Source organism: Myxocyprinus asiaticus, chromosome 10, assembly GCF_019703515.2.
Source record: "Myxocyprinus asiaticus isolate MX2 ecotype Aquarium Trade chromosome 10, UBuf_Myxa_2, whole genome shotgun sequence".
NCBI lineage: Eukaryota > Metazoa > Chordata > Actinopteri > Cypriniformes > Catostomidae > Myxocyprinus > Myxocyprinus asiaticus.
This window is the reverse complement of record NC_059353.1, coordinates 9,720,928-9,733,800: the sequence shown is the minus strand read 5'-3', so window position 1 is coordinate 9,733,800 and position 12,873 is coordinate 9,720,928. Positions and strand designations below refer to the sequence as shown.

At 37.6% G+C, this 12,873-nt stretch overlaps 1 protein-coding gene across 14 annotated transcripts in view; it reads left to right on the top strand.

The window, feature by feature from the left end:
* Nucleotides 1–12,873, top strand: part of LOC127446741 (E3 ubiquitin-protein ligase MYCBP2) — a 155,032-nt gene that overhangs the window by 116,026 nt on the left and 26,133 nt on the right. For 7 of the 14 annotated variants that reach the window (XM_051707889.1, XM_051707894.1, XM_051707888.1 and 4 more), the window contains 5 exons: nt 3,712–3,933; nt 5,321–5,453; nt 7,957–8,076; nt 10,578–10,742; nt 12,427–12,525. In XM_051707889.1, the coding sequence (XP_051563849.1) occupies nt 3,712–3,933; nt 5,321–5,453; nt 7,957–8,076; nt 10,578–10,742; nt 12,427–12,525 (739 nt within the window). The remainder of the gene's footprint in view (nt 1–3,711; nt 3,934–5,320; nt 5,454–7,956; nt 8,077–10,577; nt 10,743–12,426; nt 12,526–12,873) is intronic. The other 7 variants (XM_051707895.1, XM_051707901.1, XM_051707898.1 and 4 more) reach the window with 5 other exon arrangements.

Here is a 12,873-nt window from a genome sequence, read left to right as displayed (position 1 = left end):
ATTAGGTGCATTTAAACCATCACAATGTTGTTAAATTTTATATTGGCTGCAAAACCGCAGCAAATTTACCTTCAATATTAAATATACAGTATCGCCCAGCCCTAGTGTGATGTGTGCATGTGTCCAGTTCACTTTTCTTAACTCCTCGTAGAGAGAAACTAACTCATGCATACTGTTGTGTTACCCATCAAATGTGGTGTGAAGACAGCTCTTGTCTGATACTGAATATCAATGTACAAAGCTATGCTGTTTCCCGGTCATGACAGTATAGAAATACGATCTGCATCAGTGCAGCCCTGTGGAAACATTTGCCTCTCAACAAAGCCAAGATTCATATGCTTAAATTTCCTCCATGGCACTGAAATCTTTACAACAGAACTGGCTGATCTGTTCAGATCTTTCAAACTAAATTAGCTGATGGAGTCCAGCTACTTTTAATGAGGTTCTACCATGAAAAAGCCATGTTTGAATGCTGCTTGGCCTAAAAGTGGGTCATAATTCTGAGAGCATAATTACCTCTGGATATGAAAATACTGGGACATCAAGAGTCCCAGTATGAACAGCATGACACACCACCAATCTTTTTTTGGAAGATTATGAATCTTCTTTTTTCTTCATATGTATGTGATTTATTTTGATGTGATTTGAATTTTGTTGAGAGTTGTAATTGGAGCATTCAGAATCGTAATCTTCAGCATATCCAACGGACTCTGAGATTAGTTTTAGGATTGTTTAATGGGATACTTCACCAAAAAATGAAATTTCTGTCATCATTTTATCACCCTCCAAACTTGCTCTTTGCTCTTTTCCATAGAATTACAATGACTGGCGAATGAATAAATGATATGGACCACTTTTATGATACTTTTATGCTTTTGCAAGTTTTTTGAAGCTTGAATTCATTGTAAATGTATAGCAAAGAATGGCCAATACATTCTTCATTCTTTCTTTTTTTTTTCATGGAAGAGAGTAAGTCATTCGAGTTTGGAACAACATACAGTAAATGCCTTGATATACTTCCGAAGAACTTCTTCTGCGTTCCTCATTCAGGGTTAAAAAAAACAAAACGTTACAATCAGCCAAGCAACGGTATACTGTTTGCGAATATTCAGACACTGGTCACACTGCTGTTGGAGGCATTTAGAAGTACATTTAAATATGTGGATGCTTAAGACTACATGTAAAGCCTTAACTAATGTGACATTAAAATGTGCTATCAGTGACTTTATGCCTCATTCTATAAGTAGAATGATTTAAAGTAATATATATATTCAGTAGAAAATGTTTAATTTGTCTTGTTTACATTGTGAATTCATGATGCTAATGCGCCAACACGATATACACGGCCATAATATGTGCCGATTACACTCTGTTGTTGTAATTTATGATGACACTGATACTACCGCAAAGATTGTTGGATAAAAGAGTCTTAATGTGCAGAATACAGACAAAATGATGATAAGAGAGGCATACCTTACTTTGGGCAGATGTGTAAATGGCTTTCAATGCATATGGTACATGAGTGAATGGGCACTTGAGAGTATTTGTGTAGATTCCTTTTGTAGACTAATTCAACAACGACAACAACAGCATGACTTGTTCTTGGAAAATGTCTCTAGATGTAGGTAAATTTGCACCGGCTCGCTAATGACTGCATGCTGGTGTGTTCATGTTGACGGATCTTGATCGAATGAACAACATAAACAAAATGAACTGTTGGCCTCAAGGTAGGTGGAGCTCCATGTCGCACCTACCGATGATGTGGACCAATGGCAGTAAGAAGGTGTTTAGCAGCCGGTAAGTATTATTTCTAAAAGTTCACCCAGGCGAGCTGTTACGAACCACAGAAACAAACCACCTTCTTTTTGGACAGATTTTGTTCTAAATGACGTCACACCTATTTGATCTTCGATTTCGTATGAAGTATACCAGGGCATGAAGGGTAGGTAAATGATGACAGAATTTTCATTTGGGGTGAACCATTCCTTCAGTTTTCCATACAATCTCTCAACCTTTTAATTCTTTTACTGTCTCATCATTTTGAAAAAATAAATAAAATACACAATCATACAGCCACAGTACCAAAGCCATCTCTTCCAAAAAAATGACAAACCATACCATCTGTGTTTGTACCCGACCGTGTTTTGACTTGCTTATAATCTGTTGCTCAGAGTATCTTTAGCGCTAGCCAAGGAGTCAGGGATATCGACTTTTTATCTTGGACGTCCTTATCTTGTTTTCCCCAGGTGAGTTGTCGGAAGGCAAGGTGTATGTGTAGCTTGGCTGCTGCTTTGCTTTCTATCTGTGTTTCTCATTATTTTGTGAAATTTGAGACGTTTCAGATTGTGAATTTACATGTAGTATTAAAGCATCTTCAAAGTTGCATGTTTAATTGTGTATCGTGTGAGTGAAACAACAGCATAAAACACAACATAATTTATCATCTTTATCTTGGATGCGTAGAGTTTCTTATAACAAATTTCTATCTAATGATCATTACATTTCATTTATGTTAACATTTGGTAGCTTTTTGTGTTTTCATGTTCTAATTCACAACTGAGAACAAAGTCAGTCGCATGAAAATTTTCTGGATAGCAGATGATGTGAATGCATGTTTTTCTTTATTTACACACATTCATATTTGTCAGTTTATAAAAAGCATGCTAAAATTATATTGAGTACTTTGCAGCGGACCACATTGTTATATACTGTATGTTAAAATGATACCCTACAACCTCTTTTAGCAACTTATTATTTGGTTAAGTTGAGATTTGTAGAGATTGTCTCTATGTAGAACCACAATTGGCTATTATATAAGTTGCTGATCTAAGCGGCAATACCGCAGCTTCCTTTTGGTTGCAAATTATCATAAAGGGTCAGTGACATGACATTTTTTCTGTTCTGGCTCCATTTTTTTCCCCCAAAGTACATTTAAAAATGCAATTCGTACAGACAATGACTTGAATACACCGTTTCAGTTTCGGAACTGAAAAAAAATTTTTGAGAAAAAAAAAAAAAAAGGTCTAGGCGGTGTAACTGTCCTAAAAAAAATACAAAAAAAGACAGTCAAAGTCACCTTGTTGTAACCAACATGCAGGAAGCCATTTTACTGTCATGATCAACAAAATGGAAAATTAAAAACCAAAAAAACAGGAAATTATATGTAGACGTAGACCCTCATGACTCTGTCAAGGTCAGTAATTATTTTTTATTTTTTTAAATATCAGATATTTAGGTCTTTTTTAATGACATGGCAAGGTTAAAGTGGTCAAACTGAATAACTCCGATAAAACTTAATAATTAAAAAAAAAAATAAAATAATAAATAAATTAATACATTAAAATAAAAATAAAAATAATTAAGATGTGCGCACCCATGTTTTAAAGTTTATTTTTATTTTTTTTAATTACATTTTAGATGACAGTTACACCACTTGACATTTTTAATTTCTTTAAATTCTAAAACATGAAACCAACATGAATACTAAGATTGCATTTCTAAGATATAAACCAGATTTTATTTTCATTGTCTCAGACATCCTTATTTGACATGAACCTAAATCAATGGCTTCTGACCTAAAAAAAAAAATAAAATAAAAAATGGATTGAATTAAATATTAGAATCTGTCCATTTTAAGAAAATAAATATAATGTGCCTTTTGCTTTTAAACTTCTCAAAGTAAACATTAACCTGTGTTCTTTGGTTTTGCAGGAGGGCAGGTCAAATTCAGATGATAATGGGAAGGAGACCAGTGGCCGCCCTTCTCATGAGACCAGCGTTCGTGACCTGGGTGCGGGCCAGACTGGTGGACCGGGTCTTTATAAGGTAGTGAAGACCGGACCTTCTGGTCACAACATCAGAAGCTGCCCAAACCTTAGAGGTATCCCCATTGGAATGTTAGTTCTGGGGAACAAAGTCAAGGCGGTAGGCGAGGTATGGACTCCCAACTGTGTTACTGTGGCTGCCAATAAATGACTAATTAGCTAGATTTCTTGCTAATTCTGCAGTTACTGTAACACAAATTCTTGATTTTTCTTTTAACAAATAGAGAACCCTTTGTAAAAACCTTTATAGAGACCGTATATGATATGGCTCTGGGGTGGGTGTGTTTTTGCTCTGGCCTCTCAAGAACCAACAAGCATGGCTTCAGCTTTTGCACACTAACAGAATAGCAATCTGGCATGCTTTAACTTGAAAATGTGTTTGCATCAATTAATAAATCTTAATTGGTGATAAAATGATAACAAATTTAAGCTGTAAATTGCAAAATGCTGAAGTCGTCTCTTAATTCCCACTAAAAAGACCAAGGTTGGGCAAAATTCAGAGTTTAAGAATTGACTGCCTTTCCATTCATGAGAGTTTGAATTGAATTGGCCATGCCCCAAAGGATGTTGAATTTGAATTTAAACGTCAGGAAGAGAAATTAACTGAATTACAATTTGAAGAAATTCAACACAATAACAAAGCAGAAGAATTTAATGAGTCCAGCTGAAGTTTTGCAACAAAAAACAAATATTATCATTCATTTAGATAATTATGCTTATATATTCCATTTTCCATTGGGAAATAGTAATTTAGAAATTAGAGCATTCTGGGAATTGTGTTCTTCCACCATGGTCATATATAGTAAAATGTATGGGAATTCAAATTCTAATTGCTATAGGTGACATTATTTCAAACATTGACTGTTAATATTATCTAATGTCTCTGGAAATACCCCATACATTTTGTGCATGATAGCTAGTTTAAAACTACGCTTACAGCAGTTATGTGAATTTCTTTGAATTTCATTCCATTTTAATTCAACTTTCTTAAATTCAAATTCATCTTACAATTCTGCATCCTGTTGGCTGCATCAATTTAAATTCAGGAACTGAAATGGAATTTCAGTTAAATTCTAAATGTGCACAACCTTGGTAAACACACTTTATTTTGTTTTAAACGTCTCCATGTGTGATCATGGAAGTGCTGGACTTTGCCTCTTCTCTCGGTAGAGGGTGTGGTGTGTCATGCTGTCCTCAAATGCTCTCTTATAGTCACCCAACTCAAACAAATACTGCTATGCTGCTCTCAAAAAAACCTTTACACAAATCAAATAAAATTCAAAGCTATGTCTTTGTTCGAACAGGTTGCAGTTAATAAATCTTGAGAATTGAATGGTACCTCATATATTTGTTGTCAACTATCTAAATGCACTTAGTTATTTTAGAGCCGCCGCCACTCTGTTTTGGGTGCTAAATGGTTTTGCTCCTCGGGTTTGATATGGTGTCAGGTGTGTGTATTTAGAGAGGGAAGGTAAATAAAGCTGTGTCTGTATCAGGTGATTAACTCAGAGGGCACGTGGGTTCAGCTGGATAAGAACAGTGTGGTGGAGTTCTGTGAGAGCGACGAGGGGGAGGCCTGGTCTCTGGCCCGAGACAAAGGGGGAAACCAGTACCTATGCCATGAGGAAGGTAAAGCTAACAAACAAACACTCTCTCCTCTGGTCTTTGTCGTGGCATTAAAGGAATCATTCACCAAAAATAATTCTGTCATCATTTACTCACCCAAATGTCATTCCAAACCCCATATTATCTTCTTTTTTCCGTGACAAACAAAAGTTGTTTATTTCCATACAACAAATGTGAAGTGACCAAGATTTGTCAAGCTCCAAAAAGGACAAAAAAAAAATATATATATATATATATATATATATATATGTCCATATGACTTGTGCTAAGGTCTTCTGAAGCCATACAATTGCTTTGCGTGAGTAACGGACCAAAATTCTCTCTGCCATCAGTGATGTCAATCTAAAAAGGTACCATTTTTTTATTGAACAAGCGCAAAAGAGATTTGAGAAATCTGGTGGAGAGGAAGATTATCTGTCAATACCAGCTTCAGTTTTGGTATGTTCCTTACACAAGGCTATTACATGGCTTTAGAATACTTTGAATACTACGAAAGTCCCTTTCAAGGCAAGTCAGTCCACTCAGTGGCCATCTTCGAAATACTCTCGGGCAGCTATTTTCTATCAATATAAGCAGGGTGAAAGTACAGCTCCTATCTACTGGAATGGGGAAAGACTGAAAACTCCAAAACAGTTGGTCAATATTACGATCAAAGAGCAGGTTTTCACCCCTGGGGTTGGTTTCACTAGTTCGAATCCCAGGGTGTGCTGAGTGACTCCAGCCAGGTCTCCTAAGCAACCAAATTGGCCCGGTTGCTAGGGAGGGTAGAGTCACATAGGGTAACCTCCTTGTGATCGCTATAATGCGGTTCGTTCTCGGTGGGGCGCGTGGTGAGTTGAGTGTGGATGCCGCGGTGGATGGCGTGAAGCCTCCGCACGCACTTCGTCTCCGTGGCAACGCGCTCAACAAGCTACGTGTTAAGATGCGCGGGTTGACGGTCTCAGACGCAGAGGCAGCTGGGATTCGTCCTCTGCTACCCGGATTAAGGCAAATCACCACGCAACCATGAGGACTTAAAAGCGCAATGGGAATTGGGCATTCCAAATTTGGTGAAAAAGGGGGAAAAATCCCCCCCCCCCCCCCCCCCCCCAAAAAAAAGAACAGATTTTCAAATCTGACAACAATAGTATCATAAATTGCGCTGGTGATGTCTGTATCAAAAAGGTGATTGGTTCTTTTACCTGTAAGGCGGGATTTCCTTTTCTATGAACGCCATATTGGGTGTAACAATTTTTCTCATTCAGTTTCCATCTTGGGCTGAATAATTAAGCAATATCACACAAGCAAATTTGACCGCAGGCACAAGGCCGCAGGTTATGCACAAGAGTCATTCACTATAGAAACCATTCTCTCCGCCGCCATGTTGTATCTTCTTCAATGTGGAAAACTCTAGTAAAAGGCAAGCGCCTTGAGTTTGTGTGATTACTCTTTCTGCTGTGTCTCTCAGCTGTGATAAGTCTTATAAGATGCTGAAGCTGTAGTGTAGTAGAAATCTGAGCGATCATGGAGTGCGTGACAAATGTCGATGACTTCAAAGAAACCGCTCTCTGATGCTGTCAGTGCTGACTCGATGCACGTCAACTCAACTGGCTCATAACACACAGATTGTCAAATACATCCTATTTTCCATAAAAATAGACGTCCGAGTGGGGGTCTCCCCTGAGTATTTCACGGTAGCCGGTGTGCAAGAGTCATTCACTATAGAAACAGTTCTCACCTCCACCATGTTGATTAGATCTCATCACAACGCAGAAACTCCAGTATTAGCTAAGCACCTTGAGTATGTTTTTTGATTTTTCCATCTGTTGTGTCTCTCAGCTGTGATAAGCCTTAATGCTGACGCTGTTAGTTTAACTGTATTTCCCAGCTGCATTGTTGTAGTAGTAATCAGAGCGATCATGGAGTGAGAGACAATGCCAGTGACTTAAAAAAAAACGTACGTTGACTGATGTGACTCAATTCACGTCAAACTTTACTGGCTCATAACACATTAAAATGGTCTTTTGTCGCCACCTGCTGGCTAAAATCTTTAATGTCACAGGGAAAAATTAAAAGACATACATCTAGCTCTTTTACACATCTGCGCTGCTCTTACACTTTAGTTTAGAACACCACAAACATAAGCGGAGTGATAGAAAGAGTGAAGTGTCCGAGTGCTAATGGTGTGAGACATCAGTACTCAAGGAACGTATCTTGTCCAATCAGATTTGAGGACCGGAACTAACTGTTGTATATTCTCTGATATAACACACATGTTGTATGGACTACTTTAATGATAGTTTAATGGTGCTTTTTTGTCCATTTTGGAGCTTGACAGCACTCGTCCCTATTTACTTTAGTTAAATAAGAGCGGCCAGGAGAGTCTTCAAAAATTTCCCTTTTTGTATTTCATAGAAGAAAGGGTTAATGTTGACTGAATTAAAATTTTTGTGTGAACTATCCCTTTTAATTGGAAATCAGTAATTTTAGTGATCGATGGTTACAAATGTTCTTCTGTCTGGAGCAGAACAAGTGATTTTGGAGCATGGAGCGCAAACCCCTCCTCCGAGCCCGTTCTCGGTTCAGGCATTTAACAGGGGCAGCTCAGGAGCTCAGGGCTTTGACTACGGCATCTCCAACAACAAAGGTAGGAGTAAAGATCCCACTGAGATGAACATAAAATGTCTGCAAACCGAACATTTTTCATACCATGGTTCATCTGTCAGACATTGTTTTATGATAAATTAATCTCAGAACTGTTCACAGAAATATCTATCAATGTTTTACACTTGTTTTTTGTTGTTTTGAAACCCTAGCGATTATACATGCATGATCATTATAGCTTAATTAAATCAAATTGTTATTTTTCAGACTTTTGCCGATATTCTATATATATATATATATATATATATATATATATATATATATATATATATATATATATATATATATATATATATATTTAAGATCTGGCGTTGCTTAAAATGGTAATTTTTTGAGTGATGATACAAATGAATCGTTGAATCAGAGTTTTGAATTCATTCTTTAAAACAGACATATTGAACTGATTCATAGAAGTCAATTCTTAACATAATTTTTGATACTGAAGTTTAAATCAAAGATGCTATTAAAACATCTGTCTTAACCAAGGTTCCCCCAGATCATTAAAAAGTCTTAAAATGTCTTAAATTCAGTTTTCCAAAATTTAAGGTAATAAAAAGTCTTATAAATCTTAAATGATGCAACAAAAGTCTTAATTATCATTTAAAGAAGCCTTAAATTTGAGGGCAGAAAGACAGGAACCTTTAAATGACCTAATGTGATTATCAACCTTAAAAGAATACGATATAATTAAATAAATGCATGCGCTGCATCCTTTAGAGTGAAAAGGCTTCACTGTTGTATTTTCTCCAAGCACGTGGGGGCATTTGAGTGTTTCCTGCTGTTGCAGAGCAGTTCGCAATCATTAGGCTATATCGAAAATTTATGACAAGCGTTCACTAATGATCAACTCTTGTTGATGATGATGTAGTGTTGATGAAATATGACAATGTTTCCTTTTAATTGTTTATATTGTCATACGTTGTAGATTATTGCAGGAGTACACATTTTATTTCCGTTGTCTGTTTGAATGAGCAGCTGGAAGCACTGAAGCACTACATTTCAAAATAAGAGTTCCCGGTGTATTTCAGCCTTAGAGTTAAAAGTTCCCCGCTATGAATCAGATTTTTTTCTCCCCTTTTTCTCTCTTGACTGGTACACTACCAGTCCAAATTTTGGACACAACTGACTGAATTTTAGGTGCCATATAAACCCCTGTGCCTTTTAATAATTTATTGCCTATTATTTATATCCTCAAGAATATTGTGGAATATTTGGAACATGCACCAAGTGATTAATATGAAAACACAATTATTTGTTCTAATTCAGCTCTGTGTAATCAAAGTAATTGTGTTCTGCATGCTGTAATCTGTGTTTTGGCTGTTGTCTGTGTCATGTGAAGGCATCATTGTGTGCATGGGCAAGACTCTGTGTGCTGCGGCTGGGTCTTACCCATTTATACTCCACTGCCTCTCACCATTCTGTCCTCATGCTCCGTTGCTTAGTGGCTTTACCCATAGACTGCTGCTAAGTTGCATCATGTCTGATGGCTCCTTCATCACCTCTTATACTCAATGAGTTTCAATACACCTAAATAAAAACCCCTGATGGGAAATAAATGATAAAATAGAATAAAAGCTTAAAGTCAACATGAAGTCCAAATTGATTAGTGCACATGATTCAAAGAAAAAAAAAAGTCTTCATAATCTTTTATCAGAACGTAACGCCTCTGAAACCACTTTCCTTTTTGGCAGGTGTCAGCAGGGCTGCATAGGCTATTGGATTATGATAACCATAATTCATTGGTGAAAAGGTGTGGAAACCGTAATTACCGATTAACGTTAATTTAATTAAGGTTACAGAAATAATAGCAAATAACGATACCATTGACAAAGAAATGTCACCGTTGGGATACATCGAGATCCTCTTGAAGGTGAACTTGACATTAAGCCCTCAAGTCCCGGTCAAAAAGCCGTCTTAAATGTGGCTTTGACAGTGTTTCAGGAGGGGATTAAATTGACTGCAAACTCACATTCAGGTCTGGAAAAGAAAACTTTGGAGTTTTCAAGACCCAATCAATTACTGATGAACAAGTTCCATACTACATTTTTTTCCTCATTAAATATCCTGTATCACATTGCGGAAGTCATTTCATGTTGACTTTAACAGCTCACCTCATATAGCAGCGTTAGTTTTCAGTGATGTCAGGTTTCTTAGATATGTTGTAATACTTCAACCATAATATGGAACAAAACCAGATTTTCCTTGAATTGCACTTTAGAAGGGATGAAGAAAGGATTGGCTCTGTGTCTGCCAATACATCTGTGACCTTGTAGATGTTCCAGGTATGAGGTTTCATGAAAACCTGACCTACAGCTTTTCCCGGCCCATCCCTTACTCCCATCGCGTTGGTTCAGCCGACCCACTCACACACCCCATTACTTACAGTGAGCCTGCTTGTGTGGGTGTTAAACTGACTAGCGTTTTGTATGGCTCCTTTTGAGGATCATATAAGCTACAGCACTCCCATTGTCTTCCGCATTGCAGGTGACCGGCTGAGTGCCATACTGAATTCCATTCAATCTGGGCCTTTCCTCCAAACTCCTTCCGTATTTGAGCAAGCTGCCAAACCTCCCTCTTCCCTTGTCCACAGCCCATTTGTGTTTGGACAATCCCTTTCCCAGCAGCCTCAACCGCAACCACAGCTTCCGAGTAAGTCTGTCCATCTATAAGGTAGTGGCGGTGCTTGCTTGCACAGGTGCTGCTTGTTCTTGTCTGAAGTGCTTCTTTGTTCAGTGTCCCTCAGGTTGTGTTGAGTTCCATTCAGGCTTATTTTCCTGCTTTTCTGCCTTTGTTCACCCGCCTGCTTGTCGTGTTTGAATTGGTCATTCTTTTCTTCCACATCTCATTGTCATTTAAACTAGTGGTCTTATAACATTTGTGTTTCCACTGTAGCTTGTAACAGTGCTTCTCTTTCACTAATCATTTCATACAAGTGTTCTTTCTTGTGTGCGCAGAAAAAGTTATTGTGCAAAATTTCTGCCGGATTCACAACAGGTGCATACACACATAAATTTGTTCTTGCCCTCGTTCTAAATTTTATAAATCCAGATTATTCTAAACGAGGGAGTGTTTACCTGTAGTTAGTAATGAACATAATACACACTATATCTCAGATCAAGCTATAACGCACTTGTTACTCTAAAATATGACTTGATTTAGGGTCACTTAGTTACCCATTTCTGATAATAATACATAAAAAGCATTTCTGCTTAACTCATTCCTTGTTTCTTATGTCATGATGAGGCATGTTTGTGTTGGAAAATGTAGGTGTAAACTTTTTGATGAATCATGATGTCTGCGTGGAAACGTTTGCACGCAGGTTTTAAGTCAAATACGTGAACATGCATGGTTAGTGAACGAGACACGTTTTCATTTAAACTCCAGTGGTCCAGTAATATTTTTTTAATTCCTGCTCTGTGTTTTCACTGTAGCTACATATTGTTTACATGTCAAATGTTTCTGTTAACTTGATTGCAATTTTATTTTGCCTGCAACATGTACTGTGTTTTAATTTGATCATTCAGTGTTTCTTAAGAAATTCCCAAGAGGTCCAAGAATCTGTCCAAGCAAAAAATACAAAGGGCTTTTATAACCCACAGTGTAATCAAACATGCACTAATGTCTGCAAAAGGAAAATATAATTGGCTTGTTTGGAATTTAAGGTGCAAGTGTCTTAATATTTTCCACAGCCAGAATACTCTAAATCTGTGTGCATTCCAGATACATTAACATATCCTAACTCAGTCATTCTATTCAAACTCTGCGAACCTCCCTGCACGGGTTAATGCCCAATTTTGCTGTACTCTTGCACTTGTTTTTACCATCTACCTGTTTCTCTCGCAGTCTCTGTCCTGCTACTTGTTGCTTTTTCTCTGTTTATGTCTCTGTCACAGTCCCTACATGCCCCTCTGTCCCGGTTCACACCTGGTGTACTCCTGGTATATCTTATTCTCGTGTGATCCGATCACAAGTGGATCACTGTTGTTTTTGGAAACAACAGTGTGATGCCAAAAAAAATCCTTTTCATTGATATCCGATGACGACTGGTCATGCTGGAGACACATCTGAGATGCATGTTAATACCATGTGTAAACATTGATCTGTCTAACTTGACCACTTGTTATCGACTCACCCGAGACTGATATTAATACCAGGTGTAAAAGTGCCTGACTCTTTCTTTCCTTGTCTCATCCAGTACATTTTCTTCAACTGAACTTTCTCAACTTTCTCTTCAACCTCATTCATTGATTCTCATTTCCTTTCTCATTCTCTGATGGTTTTCCTTGGTTCAAGCCTTGTTGCTTACTTTCCTTGCCACTGTTTTCCGCTATAGATGCTTCATCACGCAGCCTTGCTTCACGTGAGCGTGTGCACAAAAGCAGTGCGACCGGGCCTGGCACCGCTCTCTCATCTCTTGTTCTCAGACAAAAGGGTGGGTAATGCATGTTTTCTCCTGGGATCACCCTGGAGACTCACTACAGGGATGGGCTTCATGTCATCCTCTCTTCCACAATCCATTTATTTCCCCTCTTAGACATGGAAACTGAGTATTTAGTGGTTTGGAATATATATGTGGGCAGTTTTAAAGGCACTGACCAAATAGTTCCCATGAGCTGGGTGCTTTCCATTGTGATATTATAAATATTAATGCATAATATTACCTTAGAATAACATAAATAGTAGAAGTTGAATGCTAGAATTAGGGATGCACGATATATCGGAGGCCGATATTATATATATATGGTCGATAACCGTGAAAATCTAAATATTATCGCGCCAA